Here is a 26,018-nt window from a genome sequence, read left to right as displayed (position 1 = left end):
CTTGTTGCTCCATCTCCCTCTTTTTTCAGACTGGTTAAAGAGGTGAAAGGCATTAATTACCCTTCCAAAGGGGGCGATCGGCGACGAAAGATATTACATTTTACAAAGGTAATAGTAATATGTCGCCTTCCGAAAGGCTCTGTCTTTTCACATGAATAATCCAGCGCCGACAGATATCATCTGGGAGAGCACGCAGTATCTTCGACGCTAACACTCTACCATAGCCGTTGACATCTTCACCAAGTGCGCGTAATGCCTGTATACGGCGATTGCACTCGATAAAAGTGGTGTTTAGCGCTTCCGGAGTGGCAAACTTGATACGTTTTACGTCTTCCAAGAAGTCTAGATGAGCTTGAATTATCCTGTTTCTGTCTCCGTATCGAGTTTGCAGAATTTTCTTTGTCTCTTCGTAAGTTTCTGCTATGACAGCGATGCCGTCGACCAACTGTTTTGGTTTGTCCTCCAAGTAACTACGGAGGTAAATGTGTTCATTAATGGTGGATAGCGAACAATCTTTATCGATTGAAGACTGAAACTGTTCCCAGCACCGCGACCAAGTTTCTACGTCACCTGAGAAGGGCTCTGGTTTAATTGGAGGCAGTCTGATGGAAGATGACATTGATATCGGAGCCGCGGCTGTGACGAGTGCTGGGTCTGTCAAAGTCAGATTCGCCGCTGAAGCTGTGAGTTTCCTCTCTAACTGGCGTGAACCTCTTTGAATGGCACGTTTGGCAGAGTCGATGTATTCTTCGCATTTTGCTATATTGCCGACCGACTTGTATTTCGCCCACAGCTAGGAATAATCACCATAATTAAGAATATGCTCTATGTTGGTAATTAATATGCATATCTTCATGTTCATACAAGTCTGAATAGTCGAAACTGCAAATACTGTGACAAATCAAACCACTTACCTTGTACAATGGGGTCGTTGCGAGCTAGTTGTCCGCCCGTAGTGCGTTTTAAATCGCTTTAGTCTCTTCCCCCTATGAGGTCTGAACGTCTTGAAGTGTAGTGATGGTTCGTAACGTCTTCTAATTTCGTACACACTCTTAGTATTTACCTCGAAGAAAGGCTCCCGAGTTTCGGCACCAAACTATGTGGAGTATAGGTACAAAGAACGCGGCCTTGTTGCTCCGCCTCCTTCTTTATTCAGACTGGTTAAAGAGGTGAAAGGCATTACCCTTCCAAAGAGGGTGATCAGCGACGAAAGATATTACATTTTACAAAGGTAATAGTTCAAAGATGATCAAGTTTAAAGAAAGATAATAAATGTTCATACAATTAAATATTATAAACAGAAGCAACGTTTATTCCTCCACACCTTCCTGGTTTCCGGACTCCTGTAAAGAACTCGGGAATCTTTTGTGGGAATATTACTCCATCCACGATGTCCATCTTGACGTCCTCCAAGCCAATTACATCTTCCCACTTGACATGTGGGTTTTTGATGATTATTTTCTCAAGTTCATCCCTGGAGATGGTTGGTTATGTCTTGCATGCAATGTTTTTGACTCCATGCCCTTTCAGGAATTACAAACTTAGTAGGGGAGAAGGGTACAGTGACAGAATGGGATATATGATTTATATTCAGTGTTTCAAGAAATAAAGTACACAGGCATTTATATCATTTTTTTTATTGCGCCTTCTTAAGCCTTATCGGCGGCTGCAGCTTCTTTATTCTGAAAACAAAAAGTTCTGATAATATTTCCTGGTTGGCAGCTCAGATCTTAAAGTGAAATGCTATATGCAAAAATAAAAACTCCAAAGCAGAGAAAATGCACCTCCCCTGCGCAATTAATAATTTTTTAAGCGTTTTTTCAAATACGTGACGCTCCATCCACGCCTGGTCGATGTCCCTCCTCTCTAGTGATCTCCTCCTGATGTTCTTTATGGCGTAAAGTTTCCCGGCGTCACTTCCACCCTTCTTCTTCTTCTTCGCCAGGTAAACCTTGCCAAACCTGTAACAGAATCTCAGTTACGTTTCATCTTGATATCTGTACAGGTACGGGCTGTCGTATCAGCAAAGTCTCCCTTCAAATAATTATGATACTTTCCACTCTTTTTTCCAATACCAAAACTTCGCGATGAATATAAAATTCATAAATACGTGGTTCGTCTTCTCTTTAACAAGCTCTAAAGCACTCTCCGATAGGCCAAGCCCTTGTGCTCAGGATATTACTAGATTTTATAGTTTCCTGCGTGGTGACAGAAACAAGGTGAAATACCGTTTAGGTCTGTGAGTTTCCATGACTGCAACTTTTATCGTTAAAGTCCTTAAGGCAATGTCCTAGGTAAGCGATAAGAAGCGAGCAGTGCGAGCTGTATAAGCAGCCTCGGGTGTCATATGAAGCGAGGTAATCGCTTGTTGTGTCCTGCGTGAGTGACGCGGGGGGGGGGGGGGCGGCAAGACATTAGTATCCACGATGGCTTGGTCAGGTAAACGTGACCTTTTGCTCGCGGAAAGTGCGTTCTTGAAAATGTTAATAGTTAGGAAAAGGAAGGCAGCCGAAAGGAAAAGATCACCAACAAACACCATTTACTTGGGAAGGGAAATGTATGGTGAATTTCACCACTTGTTTGAGCAACTCAGAAGCAATTCCAGAGGACCAAAACTGTTTTACGAGTATGCAAGAATGCTCCCTAGCACATTTGATTACATTGCAAATGCTATTAGGGATCAATTCGATTACCGTATGACAAATTTTCAACGACCTATATCATTGGAGGAGAGATTGATGTTGACTCTCAGGTAAGGAAATGAAACGGAGACTGCTGTTTTCTGGGTTGTTATGCCGTACTGTCTGGTAGATGTCCATTAACGTTTCAGAGATCCATCCGGGATCCATCATCAGGGCATGGCTTATTCATCGCCCTGATGATGGATCCCGGATGGATCTCTGAAACGTTAATGGACATCTACCAGACAGTACGGCATAACAACCCAGAAGGCAGAAATCTTCATACTCAACGCTTTGAAAACCTCAAATCCCACATCACAAAATGAAACACTCTTATTTGCAATAAGTCTGTTTTTATTAAAAAATACAAGTGAAAGAACTGCACATTCTTAACCCTTTGCGGTCCTATGTGGGACTGAGTCCGCCACGTCCATACATAATTTATACATGATCTGGAGTAAAGGTGAGGCTGGTAAACAGTGTGAGCATATTATTTATTCCTTATCTGTGCACTAGTGCTATGCAAGTATTCCTGGCAATACTATGTGACTGTCGTTTTATTCTGACACGTGTCCATAGAAGCCAGGACTCCGCACCAAGTGTTTTGCCATAAATCATATAGCGAAGGAATACCAGTGAAGATTTCTGTCTTCTGAGTTTTTGCGCTGTGTAGTCTGGTAGATGTTTACCAACGTTTCAGAGGTCATACTGCCTCCGTCATCAGGGCATGGCTTATTCATCGCCCTGATGACGGAGGCAGTATGACCTCTGAAACGTTGGTAAACATCGACCAGACTACACAGCGCAACAACCCAGAAGACAGAAATCTTCATACTCACCGCTGTGAGCTGTTTTAATTATTTTTAACTCATTAAGCAATCTACCACTTCTTATCAAGCATTCTTTGTGTGTAGTGACTTCATCGTTTACACTTTGCATTCTGTTTCACTTTCCTGGTGTTGAATTTGGTCTTGACCTTTCGAAAACAATTAGGGGAATGGAAGCACAGCTCTGAGAATATGAAATCCAATGCTTATGCATCGTATATCTGCATGCATCTCACTACAGACAGTGAAAAATATTTTACACGGTCAGTATTCAACCAAGAACTCAGAACATATTTTCACCATATTTAGCAAAGTCTCTTACTTTTTAGAAAAGTTATAAAATAAAATAAAACCAGTTTATAATAGTAATTCAACTTACACAGCTTAGTGGCATTTAAATAGACCAGTAGAAAGCCGTAGTGGTATTTGAAGTGGACTGCAAAGGGTTAATGAATTAGAGAAAAACAAAGTTGCAGGACTAGGGAACTGCTGGTGAGAGCATAAAAGGTGACGACGAGGCAGATGAAGGACTTCGCTAACATGGAGTAGCTTGAGGATGCTGATTGCTCTCTATCGTAGACAGCTCATGGACCAATATATTTTGGACTTGGCTACGAAAGTTCAGCTTATTAATAGAAGGAAGTTGCTTGACGTGAGGCATAAGAGATTTGAAAAAGTTCATGTCCTCATCATCTTTACCAGACTTCCCTTGTAGCAACGACAGTTTCTTCGACTCTATATCTAACAATTCCTTCTCAAACTTTGCGGAAGTCGTGGTGGGCTGCCCTTTACGTTTTTTCGATCGAGGAGAGAAAGTTGCATCAATTGGCCCAGCAACATCGGTAAAGGAATTCTGAAGCTTCTTTGACAGCGTTCCTCTTGAATTTCGGTTATCAAACGTTTCATTTCTTTCGCAACTTGAGGCCTGGGCAGATTCACTGTCGCTTTCGTAGGCATCAGCTTCCTCTTGAGATTGAGATTGAGCACCTGTGGCAAATATGTTGGAAAAATCGGGATCCTCAACATTGCCTTCGGTCGGTCTTGGTGTAATGACAGATCGCAGAAACAACATAGCATCGAAGTGAGGCCAAGTCCCTAGGTAACGCGGGGCCTGTTCTGCACCATCCCCAGAGCGGCTTTTCGGTACCTTTTTGAACTCTCTGCAGAAAGTGTCTCGCAAGTTTTTCCATTTGGCCTTGACTACCTCCTCTGCATATGAAAAGACAGAGAAAAGAATTTACAAATAATTTTCTTGATTGTAGGTACTTGGCTACAGGGATACAATTCAGGCAACTTGCTTATTTATTCATAATTTCGAAAAGTGCCGTGGAAGTAATAGTTGTGCAAGTATGCAAAGCTATTTGGAAAACGTTACAGAAAGAGCACATGCCACAACCAACAGTTGCACATTTAGAAAAAGTTGCAGAAGGCTTTTGGAACACGTGGCAATTTCCCAATCGTGTTGGGTGTATTGATGGTAAACACATAAGAATAAAACGCCCATCAAATTCCGGTTCAATGTATTACTGTTACAAAAATTATTATTCCATCGGCTTACTTGCAGTCACAGATGCGAATTACAAGTTCATCACTGTGGATGTTGGCTCTTTTGGAAAACACAGTGATGCTGGGGTTTTTGACAACTGCCCTCTACGTCGAGCACTTGCATCAGGAAGAATAAAGTTACCAGAATAAAAATGCTTGCCAGGTTCAACAATCAAGGCACCATTTGTTTTCTTTGGCGATGAGGCCTTTCCTCTCACAGAGTACCTCATGAGACCTTTCCCACGATGTCAATTGCAAGAAGGGGGAGAAAATGAGGAGTTTAATTACAGACTGTCGCGAACTAGGATGGTAGTGGAATGTTCTTTCGGAAGTATTGTCACAAAATTTCGTATATTAGGAAAGGCAATTGAAACTAACGTACAGAATGCTGTACAGATTGTAAAATCTGTAACATTACTACACAATGTTATTAAAGATTTTGAAAGCATCACTGAAATTGATGTGCAAAGATTTTCAGCTGTGAGAGCAGACCCAAGGGCATATATGACAACATCAAAGAGGAACAATGTGTCGTCACGAAGGGCTGCTCTTACAAGGCAAGAATTTTGCAGTTTTTTCAAGCTCCACCCTTTGAAGCGAACATAATTCGGCTTTACCAATTCATGTTATGAACTTATTATTTCTAATGTAATCAGTTTTTATTACAAGGCACGAATTTTGCAGGTATTTCAAGCTCCACCCTTTGAAGCGAACATAATTCGGCTTCACCAATTCATGTTATGAACTTATTATTTCTAATGTAATCAGTTTTTTAAAAAAAATTGGAAAAAATACTCACTTTTTTCTCGTACATTTTCTGCGATCTTGCTCCATTCCCTGTCCACAAGCATCCGGTTATAACTGTTGTGTTTCATGTCCCAAAGAATGCGTCTGCTTTTCACTTCACTAATTATAACTTCCGTTAACGTTTCTGTCATTGTCATCAGATGCAGCGCACACAACTTTCCAACGCAAGAGCCTTCCCTGTACTGCACGGTCAGATTTCCTGCGCATGCGCCTTCCCGGCCAGCGCTGCGATTCGCGCGAAAATATCAAAATATTTGATCTCGCAATCCGGCCGCTTTACACATAGGACAGCGCCGCACAAACAGCCAGTTTGATATTTCCGCTTCACCCACGTAACTCGCACCGCTCGCATTTAATCGCTCACGTAGGACACCGGGTAAAATTGAAGGTCTTCGACATAAATCGTTCCTTCGTTGACTGTTACAAGGCGGGCTACATACTGCGAGGTAGACCCACTATGAAACCCGTCAGTTACGAGTTGGCTATAGGTTTAAATCGGCCACGTCCAGATGTATTACCGCATTGAAATATAGCGGTCTGTGTATCAGCGCCCACTTCAAAACGCAGAAATGCAGAAGATGATTAATCTTTCCTACGAACGAAGTCTTGGAATCTGGAGCAGGGTTTTCCTGTCTGAATCCTAACTTGAGCTGCAAATCGTGTTGCATGCGAAGATGCAAATGTATGGCTTTAATTTGTATTGTGACGTGCGTCATAAATCCCGAATACTCGCGCTGGAGGGGAAGGGCCGCCTGACCGCCCTCCCTGGCTAGCGGACTGTGACTGTAGGTGTAACCGCTACCGAATGTTCCAGACGCCGTATTCCCCTCCCGAGGGATGGTAGAAACTACCAGAAATTACCAGAATTGAAAGCTTCTAGTAGTCGTAATTTCAAGGAAGCGTACTTCCAGACTTCCTGGTTTGGAAGCTTCGACAGCTGGGCCGGCGATTATAAAAAGGTCGCCTGCCCGAATGCGGGTGGATAAGTAGTTGTTGACAGCGGTGGCGACAGTTGATAAGCGAGAGGAGCGAGTTGTTGATAAGAATGAGTGTGTGGAGCCATAGAGCAGTCTGGTGTGGCGCTGAGCAAGAAGTGGTCGGCTGCGTGTGAGGCGCACCGCATTCGTGGACCGTGGCGGCTGAGGAGACAGCGTGTGTCCAGTGGGGGCCGACGTGTGCGTGTGCGAAGAGAGTGAGTGTGTGTGTGTGTGTGTCAAGAACAGAGACAGACCCCCAGATACTGTTGTAGTAGTAGAGAGTTGCCTGTAAGGCAATGTCCTACGTAAGCGACAAAAAGCGAGCTATGCGAGCTGCATAAGCAGCATGGGGTGTCATATGACATAAGGGAATCGCTTGTTGTGTTCTACGTGCCTTCCTGCGCATGCACCTTCCGTGTACTGCAAGGTAACAGCTTTCTTGCGCACGCGCCTTACTGGCCAGCGCAGCGACTCGCGCGAAAATATCAAAATATTTGATCTCGGACTTCGGTCGCTTTCCTCTCCTGACTGATTCGCTGTAACCTAGGACAGCGCCATACAAACAGCCAGTTTGATATTTCCGCTTCACCCACGCAACTCGCACCGCTCGCATTTAATCGCTCACGTAGGACACCGGGTAAGTGTAGACCTCTGGAACTGATTTGATTTAACGTTAATAAATCAGGGTTGAGAAATAAAATGCGTACCAAACCACATATACGTCACAGTATTTTGATGATGTGTCTTTTTAAGCATTGAAACTGTGTCCAAACATATCAACTGCATGGCTTTTATAAGCGAGGTGAACAGATGGTTTTTAGCTCGACTTCCTGAAAATCGCGACTCTCTCTGCTACTTCCGAATTCCTTTCTGTTTCAGGGGTGTACAACAGCCATTTCTCGCACTGATGCAGGGTCACTGCTTAATACGCTAGTGCTGGCAGAACATACCAGAAATCCCAAAACCCAAGTCCACATCGCCAATTCTTGACAGGAATTTTGATTTGTATTGATTCGTAATTCAAGAGTCTCAGTCACAGGTAGTCTACACGTACTAGCAAACATACTCTGTCCATTTCTCATGAAAAATTGTACATTCAGAATCACGTTTTAAGTTTTTTAACAAAGATGTTACATAAGATGTTTTTGTTCAATTTATCCTAGTTTCATTTAACTATGAACAACGCAAATCAGTGAATGTTGGGAAAATGTACTCGCTACTTAAAACATAGTTAGAAGCAGGGGCGCCTTCGACGTTGCGATGGCTTAGGCGTCCTGGAAGTAGAAATGTAACGTAAAAATACAAGACTGAAAGGAATAAATAAATAAGACGCCGTTAAATATATAGAGTGGAGAATAAGAGTCCATCCCCACCCATCGGTCACATCTTCTTGGGTGAACAGACCAAAGCAAAGGTTTGTAGAGATGCGTAGTATTTGTTCTGTCTGCTACCGGTACAAGAACAGTGTGGGGTTGAGCCGTTTTATTACACGTATCTGTACGCCGTTTAAAATGGACAGTGCACCATACCAAAGAGTAATGATTCTTCTCCCGGCCATGTTTGAATTTTCGTTCGTTATTGACGTACGTCATATGCTTCAAGCAACTTTTTTGATTCACTGTTGAGTTTCAATGTGAGTGCTTAATGCGCGCTCTTTCAGTAACTACACAAACACGTGTTAATTAATTGTATTGTTTTTACTGTTAAGTCTGTTCGGCCAGGTTTATGTGGCAAAACAAGAGTGCGAAAGAAAACAAGCACAAATATTTCTTTCGCAAAAGTTTTCTTGTTGCAGCCAACTAAAATTTGGTTTGATGATTTTCTCATCGAATGTATCTACGATACCGACCTTTTTCTTTTGTGGACGTGATTTCGCCTGTGCTGAAAATGAAGTTGACGTGCGTTTGTCAACTTCCTTTGATAATTCTTGCAAGTGTTCGCTTGAAAATGCCAGTGGCAGCCATCACCCTTGAGCCAACACTTTTAAAGGGATTTTTATGTCATCCCCTGCCTCGTCTGGCTTATATGCCGACACGTCATAACTTATCTCTCGTCTTTGACTGTGAATAAATCTGTTATCGCCTATCTAAGACGTTTCGTAATGGACATCGGCCCACTGCCATCTCTTTACAAATTCTTCAGAACGAACTGCGACTATAGTATTGTCATTTCTTCTCGTTTCATCGTTTAATGTTTCAAAGTTATCACATTCCAAGTCAATATCCATCGGTTCAGGCGGCGGCTCACTCGAAATACTCGCGCCGGCGTTGACACGCTCGGCTTTCTTTCTTTCATTTATAAAGTTTCAGATAACCTCAAGATAGAAATCCGTTTTCAGTTACCACTGAGGGACGTGGAGGAAGAACTTTTAAAGAATTAATACACGTGTGCTATGCCAATAAAAGATTAGTGTGTTGTACATTTGAGGTTGAGACGGAAGGGAAATGTTGATTGCAGACTAGTGGTTTGTGATGCTGTATGGTATTGTTAGTGATTCCCAGTCTTTCCGGGGGATATATGACCTCCATCTTCAGGGGCGATATTTTCCTCCAAAATGTTGGCAGCCTCATACAAGACCTCAAGGCATCAACAAAAATGACCCAAACCATCATAAAGTAAGGAATGTTTATAATATAGTTTTTTCTGTGAAATTTTACTGTGCTTTTCTGCCATGTGACTGGTCAGAATAAAGATTGTCAATAAATACTAACATTTTCAATTTCCTTTTTATTCATGATTAATATTCGTCTTGTCATTCTATGTAGGGAACAGAGCGTCGATTAATAACCCAAGAAAAGAGTATCATATGACCTTCCGAAAAGTTTAGAGTAATGTGACCTTAAATTAGGCCACGACCACTTCCACGTCCTTCCAATTCATTACTCCGATGCTACGTAGTCTACATACTGGAATCAAAATAACAGGAAATGCATTAGAGGCTTGGATGTCCCTTTTTGCGTTATCAGGACTTTCGATAAAATTCTACATTTCTAAATTTAGACTAATTCTGAACGCATTTATAACCGCTCTACTTTACATGAAGCCCTAAAGTACTTAATTAGACATAATAAATGGCACATCCTGTTAGCACAATTAATATATTATTATTATTTAGTGTTCTGTCTGACGACAGGTCCATATGAACAGGATCCTTCCATCCTTTTCTCGGACTGGGACCTGTTCATATACATTCTTGGCAGATGATCCAGAAGTGGTTTCCCATTGCCTTATTCTGTGTGTGAATGGAGTAATTGTTGGGATGCCACGGAGAAACCGGGGAAGCCCCTGGAGGAAAACTACGTGCTGCCTAGACCACGGCCTTGCCCAACACAAGTTATAAATTCGGGCACCGCCGGGAATCGAACCCGAGACCCCAGGATTACAAGGCCAGCGTTCTAACCGCTAGACCACCGTGGCTATATAGCTTTTATTGCCGTTCAGTTATTTTAGATTTAGCAAACACGTGTAGACTGCGGATTGTTTCAGTGCACGTTTCTGAATGCGAATACACTATTTACACTCTGCATTTTGACGTAAATACGTCTATATTTTACGGTCAGTGTCATTCGGCAAAAATGTAACGAAAAAGGGAAACGAAAAAGTGTAACTTCATTGTTATGTTACCTAGGAAACGTCAAACTTTATTGTTATGTTACCTGGCAAACGAATAAGTGTAACTTTATTGTTATGTTACCTAGGAAACGTCTTTTATTTATCAACAAATAAACAACTGTTTTCACCTACATAATTACCTTACCTTACATTACATTACATTACCTTACCTTACCTTACCTTACCTTACATTACATTACATTACATTACATTACTTTACATTACCTTACCTTACTTTACCTTACATTATCTTACATTACATTACATTACTTTACATTACATTCATCTACCACGAACCCATCTTAAGCGTAACTAATTCAAGTTAAATAAGCAATGTCTTAATCAAACTTTACTCAATTGTAAAGCGGGTATAAAGGAAATATTTAGAATAAAGCCAATATATAAACTTCCTTTCCGTATAGACGTATTTACGTCAAATTATCCGGAACCTTGGTTCCACTGACAACTTTTTCATACGAAAATAATGCACAATGGCGCCTGTTGCAGTTATTTAAGCATATTCTTGTTCATGTTGTTTGCAAGTAATGAACAGCGACAGATGTGGTAGTGACGTAACAATGAAACAGTTGTGCGTCTCTCAACAATAGAAAAAACACTGGAAAGACTGCATTAAAATAGTGGATCAGCTCAGTGACAGCCGGCGAAGGCGAATCTTTAAAAACATTTATTGATGTAAATACGTCTATATTTTAGGGTCAGTGTCATTCGGCAAAAATGTTACGAAAAAGTGTTACGAAATAGTGTTACGAAGAAATGTTACGAAATAGTGTTACGAAAGAGGGAAACGAAAAAGTGTAACTTCATTGTTATGTTACCTTGGAAACGTCATCTGTTTGTCAACAAATAAACAACAATGTTTACCTACATAGTTACATTACATTACATTACTTTACCTTACATTACATTTCCTTACATTATATTACCTTACCTTACATTACCTTACCTTACATTACCTTACCTTTCCTTACCTTACATTACATTACCTTACCTTACATTACCTTACCTTTCCTTACCTTACATTACATTACCTCTGCCACTGTTAGTAACTACCGACCCATTTCTATACTTAATACTTTTTCCAAATTATTTGAACTTGTTATTTATGATCATATCTCACATTACATAAAGTCTAAATTAAATCCTTGTCAGCATGGTTTTACTAAATCTAAATCTACAGTTACTAATCTCGTAACTTATCTTGATTTTATTAACCCAATAGTTGGCTCCCAGGGTCAAGCTGATGCTGTTTATTTTGATCTTAGCAGTGCATTTGATCTTGTCCCTCACAATCTATTACTCAACAAGCTCAGTGCTTTTGGACTCTCTGATGGTTATGTACACTGGTTTCGTAGTTACTTAACCAACAGACAATCCCAGGTTCGCGTTTCTGGAACTCTTTCGTCTCCTTTTGTAGTCCTCTCTGGAGTTCCACAGGGATCTGTTTTGGGTCCTCTACTTTCCAATTTGTTTATTGATGATATATGCCAAGTAATTAATCATTCTAAATGCCTTCTTTTCGCTGATGATATCAAAATTTTTCGTGCCATTAAATCTCCCAACGACTGCAATGAACTTCAAACTGACATTGACTCGGTACAAGGTTGGTTCACTGCTAACTTCATGAAACTCAATATTAGTAAAACTATAGTAATTTCCTTCTCCAGGAAAACCACTACTTTGATCTTTGATTACAAACTTTTTCAGTCCTCCATAACACGTGCAAACACTATTAAAGACCTGGGAATATTTTTCGACTCCAAGCTCCGATTTCACAATCATGTTGACCACATATTTTCACATTGTATTAAGTTGCTGGGTCTTGTTCGCACGTTAACCTTTTCGTTCTCTTCTCTCGATTGCCTGTATATGTTATATGTAACCTTAGTTAGATCCAAGCTCGAGTACGCCTCGGTCGTTTGGAATTCTGTTACGACTACTGATGCCAACAAACTGGAACGTATCCAGCAGAAGTTTGCAGCCCTTTGCTACTATCGTTTCCTCCCCCAAGTGCATTACAGCTACGCTGATGCTTTAGAGTATTTAAAACTCCATACCCTGCGTAAGAGAAGGCATTGCAGTGATGCACTGTTCCTTGCTCAGGTTTACCGCGGCTTTAAATGCTGTCCTTCCCTTCTGGAAGCTGTCGGTCTCCGCATCCCTGCTCGGAATCTGAGAGATTTTTCTATGTTCAGTTTTAGCCCTTTGATCAAAAACAGTCCTTCTGCTAGATGCGCATCAGCTGCTAATGTCATCTGCAGGGATTTGGACATATTCGAGACGAAAATTGTCACACTTCTTCACATTTTATAATAGTATAATTTACTTAATTGATTCATGTTATTTTTACAAATATCCTAATGTAGTTAGTAGTAATTTTTTGTGTATTTTTTCCGTATCAATGTATTTTATATATTGCTTATTTTACCTTTTATGTTTTACTGTGTTTGTGAGTTTATCTCTGTGCTGTATCTGTAATTGGCCATCAGGCTGTTGATACAGCACACAAATAATAAAGAATTGAAAATTGAAAATTACCTTACCTTACATTACATTACATTACATTACATTCAGCTACCACAGACCCATCTTAAGCGTAACTAATTCAAGTTAAATAAGCAATGTCTAAATCAAACTTATCTCGATTGTAAAGCATGTATAAACGAAATATTTAGAATAAAACCGATAAATAAACTTTCTTTCCGTATAGACGTATTTACGTCAAATTCTCCGGAACCGTGGTTCCACTGACAACTTTTTTGAAGAGTAAAGCATTTAAATAGTGAGCCACTGAAAGTGTATAACTAAAAACAGTCAACTAGTGAAAGAGTGAATTAATAAAAGATAAGTAGATCCATGAAAGAGCCGACGGAAGCTAAAAACTAGGCTTGCCGAGAAAGTGGGTCTAGAACCCGCCCTAAAACTGTATTACACATTTGATTTGTGCTGTTTGAAAAACATACATGAGCAGAAAATAACGACAGTGTGTATCGAGTACACGGGGTATAAATTTGGAAATTATTATTTTTTTCAAAATTTGTAAATTTATTTTGAAGGAAAAAATTGTAAGGGGAGACAAAGATTGGAATATGTGACGCAAATTTTTGAAGCTGTGAGCTGTAAATGAAGAGACTGGCGCAAGATAGACGAAAATGGAGGACCGCATCAAACCAGTCGGAAGACTGATGACAGAGAGAGAGAGAGAGAGAGAGAGTCTGCTGATTCAATGGCTTTTTGTACCAGTCACAGTGAAAACGAAGATTGTGTTACTGGCTACTTAATGTATGTAGGCTCAATTATACCAACGGAAACGTCCCCTTCAAGGCAGGGCCGCATTTACAGTTGTGTAGCCTCTGTGACAAAATGTGGTAGCCCCTATCAGTAACAACAAATTTAGGTTAAGTTTAAATTACCTATAAATAAAAACCATGGTTCCGGAGAATTTGACGTAAATACGTCTATACGGAAAGGAAGTTCATATATTGGCTTTATTCTAAATATTTCCTTTATACATGCTTTACAATTGAGATAAATTCGATTAAGACATTGCTTAATCAACTTGAATTAGTTACGCTTAAAATGGGTCTGTAGTAGCTGAATGTTATGTTAAGTAATGTAATGTAAAGTAATGTATTGTAAGGTAAGGTGGGGTAAGGTTTTTTTTGTAGTGTTCTGTCTGACGACAGGTCCATATGAACAGGATCCTTCCATCCTTTTCTCGGACTGGGACCTGTTCATATACGTTCATGGCAGATGATCCAGAAGTGGTTTGCCATTGCCTTCTTCTGTGTGTGAATGGAGTAATTGTTGGGATGCCACGGAGAAACCGGGTAAGCCCCCGGAGGAAACCTCCGTGTTGCCTACACCACGGCCTTGCTCAACACAAGTTATAAATTCGGGCACCGCCGGGAATCGAACCCGAGACCCCAGGATTACAAGGCCAGCGTTCTAACCGCTAGACCACCTCATCTTATTATTATTTAGTGTTCTGTCTGACGACAGGTCCATATGAACAGGATCCTTCCATCCTTTTCTCGGACTGGGACCTGTTCATATACGTTCTTGGCAGATGATCCAGAAGTGGTTTGCCATTGCCTTCTTCTGTGTGTGAATGGAGTAATTGTTGGGATGCCACGGAGAAACCGGGGAAGCCCCCGGAGGAAAACTCCGTGTTGCCTAGACCACGGCCTTGCCCAACACAAGTTAAAAATTCGGGCACCGCCGGGAATCGAACCCGAGACCCCAGGATTACAAGGCCACATTCTAACCGCTAGACAACCGTGGCGGTGGTATGGTAATGTAAAGTAATATTTTATAGGTAACAACAATGCCGAGTAACAAAAATGCTTCAATACTTAACTTGAATTAGTTACGCTTAAGATGGATCTGTGGTAAATGAATGTAACGTAAAGTAATGTATTTTAATGTAATGTAACGTTTCCTATGTAACAACAATGCTAAGTAAACAGATGAAGTTTCCTAGGTAACAATAATGCCGAGTAAACAGTTGACGTTTCCTAGGTAACAACAATGCTGAGTAAACAGATGAGGTTTCCTAGGTAACAACATTGCTGAGTAAACAGATGAGGTTTCCTAGGTAACATAACAATGAAGTTACACTTTTTCGTAACACTATTTTGCCGAATGACCCTTCCTTATAGACGTATTAGCAATCATGAATCTTCAGTTCTTAGTAGCCGCTTCTAAAATTTAAATACAATCCGTTCAGTTACGTGCAGATGTTTCATTAAAGATCGGTAAGTATAGCTTGAGTTTTTGTATGATTTAGTTAAAGTTCACGTTTGAAAAGTTTATATTAATTTTGTGTTATTATATGTTCTTTGAAAATGTGCATGAAATAAACACATACAGGGCCGACCATGTCTGTCTTTCCATCCCCGTATCTCCATGATTCAAGTCAAGAGCAGTAGCATGGACTTTGATAAAATTTGGTGTGAAAGTTATATCACTGGAGGCTATCCAAAATGATACCTATTAATTTCCTACAACTGGTAATACTAACGTGATAAATAGACTATAAAGTCATACAACAATGTATGGTAATAGGTCTTTGAAAATATGCAAGTTAAGCACAATAATTTTTTGCAAAATGTAAAACAAGCCTATTATTTAATGAGATATATATTTTGTATTAGGTACTAATGCTGTTAAAATTAAAGCCTCTGTTTACAAAATTATGGTTCAAGTCACATTGAAAGTATTGCCACTGTATAATATGTATCTAAATTGACTTTCTTTCATTATTCAAGATCAAGGCACCAAACTGCAAATATGGACCCATGCTTCAAGGATTTCCTGAAGGAACTATAGTGTCAAGTCTGTCGGGAGTATATTATGTCACCCATTCCCATGTGTGAAAATGGCCACAGTGTGTGCAAGACCTGCAGGCAGAATCTCCTGAATTGCCCAGTCTGCAGAGAACAGTTCTCAAACATGAGGTGTTTTCTTCTTGAGAACATGACCAGGAAAATGAGGCACCCGTGTAAATATTACAACCGAGGATGTCCCAAGGCATTTTACCTACAGCGTAGTGAGAAGCACGAAGACCAGTGTCAACACCAGCCATTTAAATGCCCATTTCAGGTAACGGTAAGGTGAGCTGCACCTGGGAGGGCAGCGTCACTGATATCTGACAGCACATGGAGAATAACCACATGGGACCAAGCAACCAATCAAATGCAACTGGGAGTATTTACGGATAATTTCTGCGTAATGAAGCTGAATGTAAAGTGGAATTGTGCAAACCAATATTCACAATGGGCAAAAGTTTCTTTCTGTTACTTAGAACCATAGACAACAATAAGAATGTCAATATTCTGCACGTAGGACTAAAGAGAAAGGCATCTAAGTAGATTGTTATTGTTAGACCTTTTTCTGATGTTGTTTGTTTGTATTCTCCTCAGACACTTCAATGTTCAATAGCTCTTTCTTGTACCGCATATTGAGCGATCATGCCAGAAAGGCATATTTTCATAATAGAAGATATCTGGTCTACTCCTTACTTACTCTGTGAAGCCAGGTCCTTCTTTCCCCTCATTCACAATCTTCGAGGGCTCCAGAAGCATTCTATAGAGCACCACCCGGACCACTGAAATGGCCCTTTTCAGGGCCCTGATCACAATTTTCGAAATAGACGCTAATTTAAAGATAGCTGACGGTATTTTCCGGACTCCGCTGATGGAGGCTGCAACTCGTGGCCATCTAGAAGTAGTTCGTTATCTTACAATGAATGGAGCAGACGTAAATGCTTGCACCATTTATGAAACTGCTTTGCACTTGGCAACTAAAGGAGCACATTTTGACGTGATGGGTTTCTTACTGGAACAGGGCGCGAATATTAATGGCAGCAATGTTGAACACGGCGAAAGTCCGTTATTACATGCAATTAAAGACTTACAGAAAGTGAAGTTCTTAATTGAAAGGGACGCTGATATTAATGTTCGCAACATCTTTAATGAAACTGCTTTTCACCTCGCTGTTGAAGCTGATAATGTAGACCTTATGACATTATTAGTAGATAAAGGAATGTCTGTCAACGAAACGAGTATACGCGGAACTCCGCTACACTACGCAGCTTGCTTTGATAATCTGAGACCAACGGAATTTCTAGTCGAAAGAGGCGCTGATTTACAGATAGCCGACGCAATTGGCCGGACTCCGCTGATGGAGTCTGCATATGGTGGCCATCTAGAAATAATTCATTATCTTGTAATGAATGGAGCAGACGTAAATGCTTGCATCGATGATGTAACTGCTTTGCTCTTGGCAACTGAAAGGGCACATTGGGTCGTGATGGATTTCTTACTGGAACAGGGAGCGGATATTAATGACAGCAATGTTGAACGAGGCATAAGTCCGTTACTACTTGCAATTGAGAAAAACGACTTACAGAGAGTGAAGTTCTTAATTGAAAGAGGCGCTGATGTCAATTTCCGTAGCCGTGATGGCAGCAAATCGTCAGCTTTACATCTCGTATTGCATTGTTGTAACCCAATTGACGTGGACTACTTAATAAAGACAGGTGCTAATCTGAACGTGCAGGATTGGAACGGCTTCACTCCACTTCATTACGCACTTATTTGCAAATGTACTGAATTAGCAATGCATTTGGTGGAGAAAGGTGCAGATGTAAATATTCCGGATTCTGGCGGAAGATCACCTTTACAACTTTCTGTGATTAAGAACAACGTAAAATGTGTAAAACACCTTGTGACGTTTAATCCTAATGTCAATTACCAAGGGCCCAAAAAATTGACCGCGCTCTCAATGGCCATCAGACGGGGGAGGATGGTCAGACAGCCACCTTTATATCTCGCAGTGATTGGTGATAAACCGGAAATCATGAACTGCTTAATAGAGGCAGGTGCTAATCTGAACCTGGGCGATGGAAACGGCTCCACTCCACTTCATTACGCACTTTCTTCCAAATATACTCTATTCACAATGCATTTGGTGGAGAAAGGTGCAGATGTAAATATTCCGGATTCTGGCGGTAGATCACCTTTACAACTTTCTGTGATTAAGGACAACGTAAAATGTGCAAAACTCTTTGTGAATTTTAATGCTAACGTCAATTACCAACGGCCCAAAAAATTGACCGCGCTCTCAATGGCCATCATACTGGGAAGGATGAACTTTGTTAATGTTTTAGTGGAAAATGGCGCCGATATTAATCTTCGTGATGACCGTGGAAATACTGCACTGCATGCCGCGGTTATGAGAGGGGATACGGGTCTTGTTGACTACTTAATATCCCGAGGGGCAGATGTTAATATTCCAAATATCAGATTGGAAACTCCACTAGATTGGATTTAATTACGTCATTGGGATATTCCAGCTTCGTATAATAGCATAATTACAAAAACACTGTTGTTAGTCACAGGTTTTGATACCAGCATACCAGATGGAGTCCTTAAGTGGACTCTGATGAGGTACGCTGCAACGAGATCATGGGTGGCTGTGGACAGCTTGTTACAGAGTGGTGCTGATGATATTGTGCTTGCAGAATTTTACCAGGACAAGGAGTAGAGACAGGCAGCATTGTGGGAATGTGCACAGAAGGGACACAGAAACTTGTTGGAGTTATTAATGAATTCCGGAATTGATGTTAATGCCATTGTATCGGATCCTCAAAATAATCACTGAAATTACCTCTTCTTCATTAGGCACACAGTACAGCCAAGAGGAAGTTGTAAGACTTCTTATTGAAAGTGGCGCTGATATTAATGTTCGCACCTTCTTTAATGAAACTGCTCTTCACTTCGCTGCTGAAGCTGAAAATGTAGGCATTATGACGTTAGTAGATAAAGGAATGTCTGTCAACGAAACGAGTACACACGGAACTCCGCTACACAAAGCAGCTCGCCATGGTAATCTGAGAGCAACAAAATTTCTAGTCGATAGAGGCGCTGATTTAGAGATATCTAACGCAATTGGTCGGACTCCGCTGATGGAGGCTGCATCCGGTGGCCATCTTGAAGTAGTTCGTTATCTCGCAATGAAGGGAGCAGACGTAAATGCTTGCAACAATGATGTAACCGCTTTGTACTTGGCTATTGAAATGGCACATTTGAACGTGATGTGTATCTTAGTGGAACAGGGTGCGGTTTATTAATGGCAGCAATGTTGAACGAGGCATAAGACCGTTAAAACTTGCATTTGAGGATTACGACTTATAGACAGTGAAGTTCTTAATTAAAAGAGGCGCTGAAGTCAATTTTTGTAGTTGTGAATGCAGCGTACCGCCACCTTTATATCTCGCAGTGATTGGTGATAAACCGGAAATCATGAACTGCTTAATAGAGGCAGGTGCTAATCTGAACCTGGGCGATGGAAACGGCTCCACTCCACTTCATTACGCACTTTCTTCCAAATATACTCTATTCACAATGCATTTGGTGGAGAAAGGTGCAGATGTAAATATTCCGGATTCTGGCGGTAGATCACCTTTACAACTTTCTGTGATTAAGGACAACGTAAAATGTGCAAAACTCTTTGTGAATTTTAATGCTAACGTCAATTACCAACGGCCCAAAAAATTGACCGCGCTCTCAATGGCCATCATACTGGGAAGGATGAACTTTGTTAATGTTTTAGTGGAAAATGGCGCCGATATTAATCTTCGTGATGACCGTGGAAATACTGCACTGCATGCCGCGGTTATGAGAGGGGATACGGGTCTTGTTGACTACTTAATATCCCGAGGGGCAGATGTTAATATTCCAAATAACATGTTGGAAACTCCAGTAGACTGATTTATTCACGTCAATGGGTTATTCTAGCCGACAACTTAGAACATCATGAGCGTAGGTCAATCCAGATTTACTTTTTCAAATGGACCTGTTTGCAACTGAAGCGTTTTGATCAGAAACAGTTCTTCTGATGCAGCTGCCACCGTGAGAAAAACGCAAAAGACAATATACATATAAACCATGTTCTTGTTTACACTGCTGGTAGCAAAATTATGAAGACCCTTTTCTACATAAAGGATAGAGGTTTTAAGAAGGTATCATGCACATATATAAATATTATTTATTGTTACCATTTATTCTTTACATGTTATATTTCATGTAAGGAGCAAGAATGGCGTATTGTAACAAGTTGTTTCTTTTATTATCAACCTATTATAACAGAAAGCATAATACTGTACGTTCCTGGGCCGATATTACAGCGCGTTAAAATATTCAGTGATGCTGCTTTGCTTCATATAACTTTAGCCGACTACATTCTGCTCTGATGTTGTGACGATGAAACTTCGAAAGCGGTGCGCATGCTTGTGGGGAGGTTAAGCTGGTTTAGGAGGAGGGACTGATTTGGGCTGAACCCTTCTCGCCAGAACACAGACACTCTCTCTGGCTGTAGCAACGTCTCTCTGGCTGGGCACTTTCTTCGAGGCGACATTGGTCTGTAGTTGTTTTCTCGTTGTAGTTGCCCGTCCAGATTGTTATTGGTTTTGTTGTGTTGGTGGACGGGGCAACCACTGTGTTTCATACAGCTTAAACATAAGGAAACCGAAAATTTTACAATTCCGCGCACCAGCCTCTTACACCTGTCTGGAGATTTCAGTTTGTTAAAATATTTTGCATCGTACTGTCAAATTAAACGGAACGTTTCTAAATTGAATAATCTGAAAATGTATGGTTCATTTGTTGACTTCGAGTTTATAATTTACACTAATGCCAGGCTGAATAACAGACGTGTACATGGAGACGACAGTGGTCCATTAAAAATATTGAGATCAGAGCCAAATAACGGGAAATATGTAACTTTCAATGAGAGAAATGATGAAGATATTTTCCACTTCTTTAAAAAACTGAAACAGTATTATAGATTACCTCCGGAACTAAAATATCTGGAGACATGTGATTTTTCATTATACGAAGAATTTTTGCAGAAAGTGAAAATATTTCAATGCCAGGCAAATGAAAGTTCCTTCGAGAAATTAATTAAGAAAAAGCTTCGGATAGCTTTTCATACATCACCTTCAGGCACAGATTCCATCTACGAAAAGCTCGAAAGATATGTGACTCAGTGGTGGAAACAAAACCACCAAGCAAATTCGCTCAGTGAAAGTTCGCGTTTCTGGCAAAAATCAGACAGCGTTGGATTCATAAGATAAAGGAATTATCGAAAATAGACGTTCAAGAATCCATTGAATATGGTATAAGTTACACTGAACAACATATGCAACCACTGTCTGAAGCCTTGCAACGCAACAAATTATTAAAAGTCATTACCAAAAAAAATTGTGGCACTTTATCCAAATTGAAAATATATCAGGCTCTCAATTCTTTAGGCCAAGAAAATTCATTATTTATTAGTTTAAAAACTTGAATGGATCCATGTGTAGAGATTCTTGAATTCTGGCCATGAAAGTGGAGTTCTGTCTTGGTCATTCACTGTAAGGAAGGCTCTGATGATGATGAAAAAATTTTGGCCGAAATTTTTACTGTCATATTGGATCTTTCTCTCAAAAAGTGTGTTGTAATTTCACGACATAAACACCCACATTTGGCTTTTCAATTTCAACGGAAACCAGTAAAAGTGTACGCGGAATACGAAGATGAATGCAATTTCTTTGACTTGGATAATATATCACAGGAAATTGTATTGAAAAGAACTGTTGATTTATAAGGAATGGAGGTCCCTTTAGAGGCACTGATAGATAAAGACCCTCTTGAAGATATAAAGCAGAGTATAAACTTACAAGTATTGTGTTTATTGTTGGGCAGGGAACAGAATATGTCTATTGGTAGAATGTTGTCTGATCCTTCAAGTTGCTGGTTGGTGATATTCTGAAGTCAGCAGACACCACTGATGTGTTTGCAATTACTGGGTTAGAGCCGAGCCAACTGAAAAAATACCTACCTGTCGGCAAGAATATATATAAATTTAAGATTGATGACACTTCCAACAAGCCTATAGCACATCATAATGTTTATCGATCAGTGAACCCAGAGGAAGTTAGACACGTTATTTAACTGACCATCCTCCCCCGTCTGATGGCCATTGAGAGCGAGGTCAATTTTTTGGGCCCTTGGTAATTGACGTTAGCATTAAACTTCACAAGGTGTTTTACACATTTTACGTTGTTCTTAATCACAGAAAGTTGTAAAGGTGATCTTCCGCCAGAATCCGGAATATTTACATCTGCACCTTTCTCCACCAAATGCATTGCTAATTCAGTATAGTTGCAAATAAGTGCGTAATGAAGTTGAGTGAAGCCGTTCCAATCGTGCACGTTCAGATGAGCACCTGTCTTTATTAAGTAGTCCACGTCAATTGGGTTACAACAATGCAATACGAGATGTAAAGCTGACGATTTGCTGCCATCACGGCTACGGAAATTGACATCAGCGCCTCTTTCAATTAAGAACTTCACTCTCTGTAAGTCGTTTTTCTCAATTGAAAATTGTAACGGACTTATGCCTCGTTCAACATTGCTGCCATTAATATTCGCGCCGTTTCAGTAAGAAACCCATCACGTCAAAATGTGCCCCTTTAGTTGCCAAGTGCATAGCAGTTTTATAGATGGTGCAAGCATTTACGTCTGCTCCATTCATTGCAAGATAACGAACTACTTCTAGATGGCCACGAGTTGCAGCCTCCATCAGCGGAGTCCGAAAAATACCGTCAGCTATCTTTAAATCAGCGCCTTTTTCGACTAGAAATTTTGTTGCCCTCAGATTACCATAGAGAGCTGCGATGTGTAGCGGTGTTTTTTGGTATGTACATATCTCGTTGACAGACATTCCTTTATCTACTAATAACGTCATAATGCCTACATTTTCAGCTTCAGCAGCGTAGTGAAGGCAGTGCTTTTGTCGGAGCTGCGAACATTAATATCAGAGCCTCTTTCAACAAGAAGTCTTACAACTTCCTCTTGGCTGTACTGTGAGGCTATATGAAGAAGAGGTAATTCATAATAATCTTCTCCAGGATGCAATACAATGGCATTAACATCAAATCCGGAATTAAATAAGAACTCCAACAAGTTTCTGTGTCCATTTTCTGCACATTCCCACAGTGCTGCCCTCCACTCCTGGTCCTGGTAAAATTCAATAAGCACATTACCGTCAGCGCCACCCTGTAACAAGCTGTCCACAGCCATCCATGATCTCGTTGTGGCAGCGTACCTCAGCGGCGTCCACTTAAGGTCTCCATCTGGTATGTTGGAATCAACACCTGAGACTGACAACAGTCTTTTAATAATTATGCTATTATACGATGCTACCAAATGCAACGCAGTTCTACCACCCTTGTCTACAATGTTCACATCTGTTTTCTCCCCCAGCAACTTATTCACATTGTTCAAAACAGCAACATGAAGTCTGAATTCTTCTGCAAGCATCCTGTCGAAAATATTCCGTATTACCTCGTACCTTCGGTTGAAAAGAGTGTCTGAAATGAAACTGTCACACCTAGAAAAATTCTTAGAAAACCATTTGGCAGAAAAATATTCTGCAAAACATCGATGGATAAAACTCGGCCTGCTTCCCGTAAAGTCAGTTATCATTCCACATTGATCTGACTTTCTACTTTTAAGGAATTTCTTTGCTTTTTGCAAGTAAGTGATAACTTCTGTATCCAGGAGCCGATTGAGTTCGTCGCGGGAGAACAACGACACTAACGCTGGAATCATGTTTCTTTACGTAATTCTGTCTCTCCTCTTTTGTATTAGGTTTTGTGCAATCCATTGCATTCTTCTCTCCTAAGTAAATATCACATTTCTTCTCCGTAAATTTCCTAAACAGATCGAGTAAATTGAAGTTTTCTGGTAAATCAACCTTCCCATTTAAGCAATAATTTTTAGCTTCATTTTCAAAGGCTTCAGCTAACATCATTATATGTAATGGAATGCCCGTAAAGTTTCCATCTTTGTCGCTGAAGTTCTTTGAGGTCGACCTGAGCAACTTTTCGGCGAAATATCGCAAACTTCCTTTCTTCAGTTCTCCATTTGTTTTATTCCAGAACAGTTCCAAAAAAGTAATATGATTTTGTATAGTAAATGGCCGTAACGTAAAAGCAAATTTCTTCAAGATCTTCTCCAAGTTCATCTGGTAGGAGGCACGTGACGAAACCCAAATCTTCGAAGCCATTTTATTCCTTATTCCTCTTATTAACATCTCGACCTTACGACAGTAATCTGGACTTATTTCATCGAATCCATCCAATATTACAACTACGTTCCCTGTCTTTTCCAACGCATGTAGGAATATATTTTTTTCTAGTTCTAAAGCATTTTGTTCCTTCGAATGAGCGGCTTCCCACAGGAATTCCTTGTATTTGTTGATGCATTCTCCTTCAAATTCAGCTCTTTCCAGTGAAATGGTATGGTCATTTAGATTAAGTCTTAGCACCCACATCGAAGGTTCCCACTTCTTTATTTCATGTTCCATGTGGGAGAGAAACGTAGATTTTCCCATTCCTGGTTCGGCTGCAAGCAACATGGTGGAGTCATTGTGCTCCATTATACTCCTGACGTCATACGACTCGCATTTTGTTTTGTCAATATATTTGCGGATGACATCAATGTCACTACTCGAGTCTCTCCATACAAAGAAATCGCCTTTCTTATGAATCCAATGCACATTTTTGCAAAACATTTTCAGTCCCTTATAGTTAATTTCCTGATATTTGTTTCCAAGAATAACGTATCTAACTTCCTCTGGGTTGACTGATTGAGAAACATTATGATGTCCTATAGGCTTGTTGGAAGGGTCATCAATCTTAAATTTATATATATTATTGGCGACAGGTATATTTTTGCTGCATTTTCTGGTAGTTTTAGTACAAATTGATTCAACGGGATAACTTCTCTTTAAATTTCAGTAATTACCTCTTCCTAAGAGTAAGAATAATGGCTTTCGAAGTTTCGAACATTCAGAATATCAACTGAAAAAAATATAATTTTATTATGATAGAGAAGTTATTTTGCCTGAGAAATAAATAGTTTTGCGAACTAAACACAACGGGTACATTTTTGGAGCAGTAAATATAAAATAATTTTATGGTGTTATTTTGTTACATAAATTTTAGTGGATTCTTCCAAACGACACACTGTTCAATTTTATAAATGCATCAAGCCCTGTGTACCACTTGAAGATGGCCCTTCAAAGTTCCGAATCATGTGGCTTGGTTGTCTGCTTTTTGTATTTCTTTAACGTTTTACATTTATGTTAGTGTTCCCTAGGTGGATTATTTGCTGTTATTTATATTTCTTCATTTATTTTTCTTTGTGTAAAATATTGTTTCTATTTTGTGTTTGTCTGTATTTGGCTGTTATATTAAATACTGTACTATTAATTAATATATTATTGTACCTAAATATCGAGAATAAAACAATACGAGAGAATATAAGTGGCTTTAATTATTTTTAGAGTATGAATAAAGTATATTTTTGGGTATTATAAAAGTATAATATTACTGACGATATAAACATCTAATTTTGTGAAACATGGAAACATGCGTGAAAAGTCTCGGATAATTGCAATAAATTAGCAGCTAAGCACCTACACAAAATGTTTTGTTTAAAAGTCAGATTTTATTGTTGGAACATTATCTGTTATAATCCAAAGAATGTGGTGCAAAATGCATGTTGCCTATTTTTTCTCGAGTTCTCAAATACCAAACATTGTGTGAATTAAGTAAATAGTGTGCATCAAAAGACTAGTTTTAAAACCTGTACTACGTATTCAGAGTGTTTAAAAACGACCGCCATCTTAATTATTGCTGAAAACAATAAATTTCTTTTTTACGCAGTAAAGGACAAATTCTAGACAGAATGAGCACATTTACTGTTATGGGGATAGAAGAGAGTAATATTCCGTGAAATAAAATCTTTCTTTTTCTTCTTAACATAAGTAAATTGATTCTTTTGCTTGATGTTTCGGATATTTATTTCTGGTTGAATACTTTGTCGTCATCTGTGTGATTCCAGTAAATGCATTTGCCTTTCAGTCCTCAGAAGCAACACTTTTTTGTACCTCGTAATTAATTTATAGGACAAAGTTCAGGACTTGTTTTCTCAA

General features: G+C 39.8%; 3 protein-coding genes and 1 long non-coding RNA gene across 12 annotated transcripts in view; 3 read left to right on the top strand and 1 right to left on the bottom strand.

Moving 5' to 3' along the window:
- LOC147871448 (NADPH:adrenodoxin oxidoreductase, mitochondrial-like) overlaps nucleotides 1-18,303 on the top strand; it is a 37,975-nt gene extending 19,672 nt beyond the window's left edge. For 5 of the 8 annotated variants that reach the window (XM_087361192.1, XM_087361189.1, XM_087361191.1 and 2 more), the window contains one exon: nucleotides 15,738-18,303. In XM_087361192.1, coding sequence (XP_087217318.1) covers nucleotides 16,582-18,303 — 1,722 coding nt within the window. In that variant the 5' untranslated portion in view covers nucleotides 15,738-16,581. Of the gene's footprint in view, nucleotides 1-14,672; nucleotides 15,225-15,737 lie in introns of those variants that run through there. The other 3 variants (XM_087361194.1, XM_087361193.1, XM_087361187.1) reach the window with 2 other exon arrangements.
- Nucleotides 3,470-5,997, bottom strand: LOC147871449 (uncharacterized). The gene is made up of 2 exons (XM_087361196.1): nucleotides 5,853-5,997; nucleotides 3,470-4,717 (listed from the first exon to the last, which is right to left on the bottom strand). Exons 1-2 carry the CDS (start codon nucleotides 5,995-5,997, stop codon nucleotides 4,044-4,046), a joined length of 819 nt encoding a protein of 272 aa, XP_087217322.1. The 3' UTR covers nucleotides 3,470-4,043.
- Nucleotides 4,677-11,336, top strand: LOC110831287 (uncharacterized). 2 transcript variants are annotated; one of them, XR_002543537.2, is made up of 2 exons: nucleotides 4,677-7,052; nucleotides 7,717-11,336. It is a non-coding gene; the product is annotated as an uncharacterized LOC110831287 (long non-coding RNA). The 2 variants fall into 2 exon arrangements; XR_015538783.1 differs by lacking the exon at nucleotides 4,677-7,052 and adding an exon at nucleotides 7,059-7,474 and having other exon boundaries at nucleotides 7,717-9,556.
- Nucleotides 18,304-18,592: 289 nt separating the features above from the next.
- On the top strand, nucleotides 18,593-25,293 carry LOC147871447 (ankyrin repeat domain-containing protein 61-like). Its single transcript, XM_087361186.1, has 2 exons — nucleotides 18,593-19,099; nucleotides 19,167-25,293. The coding sequence occupies exons 1-2, from the start codon at nucleotides 18,593-18,595 to the stop codon at nucleotides 19,740-19,742; spliced, it is 1,083 nt and encodes a 360-aa protein (XP_087217312.1). The 3' UTR covers nucleotides 19,743-25,293.
- Nucleotides 25,294-26,018: the final 725 nt, after the last annotated feature.

This window comes from Zootermopsis nevadensis, unplaced genomic scaffold (assembly GCF_977971745.1).
Source record: "Zootermopsis nevadensis isolate Lab colony 2312 unplaced genomic scaffold, Znev_1.0 Znev_ptg000054l, whole genome shotgun sequence".
Lineage (NCBI taxonomy): Eukaryota > Metazoa > Arthropoda > Insecta > Blattodea > Termopsidae > Zootermopsis > Zootermopsis nevadensis.
The sequence above is the reverse complement of the archived record's forward strand: the minus strand, read 5'-3'. Positions and strand labels throughout refer to the sequence as shown.

Coding starts and splice junctions, on each gene's coding strand:
- LOC147871449 (XM_087361196.1), bottom strand. CDS start 5,997: ATGACAATGACAGAAACGTTAACGGAAGTTATAATTAGTGAAGTGAAA. Junction 4,718..5,852: donor AGAAAATGTACGAGAAAAAA/GTGAGTATTTTT, acceptor TTTCATATGCAG/AGGAGGTAGTCAAGGCCAAA.
- LOC147871447 (XM_087361186.1), top strand. CDS start 18,593: ATGTTAATGCCATTGTATCGGATCCTCAAAATAATCACTGAAATTACC. Junction 19,100..19,166: donor TGGAACAGGGTGCGGTTTAT/TAATGGCAGCAA, acceptor TACGACTTATAG/ACAGTGAAGTTCTTAATTAA.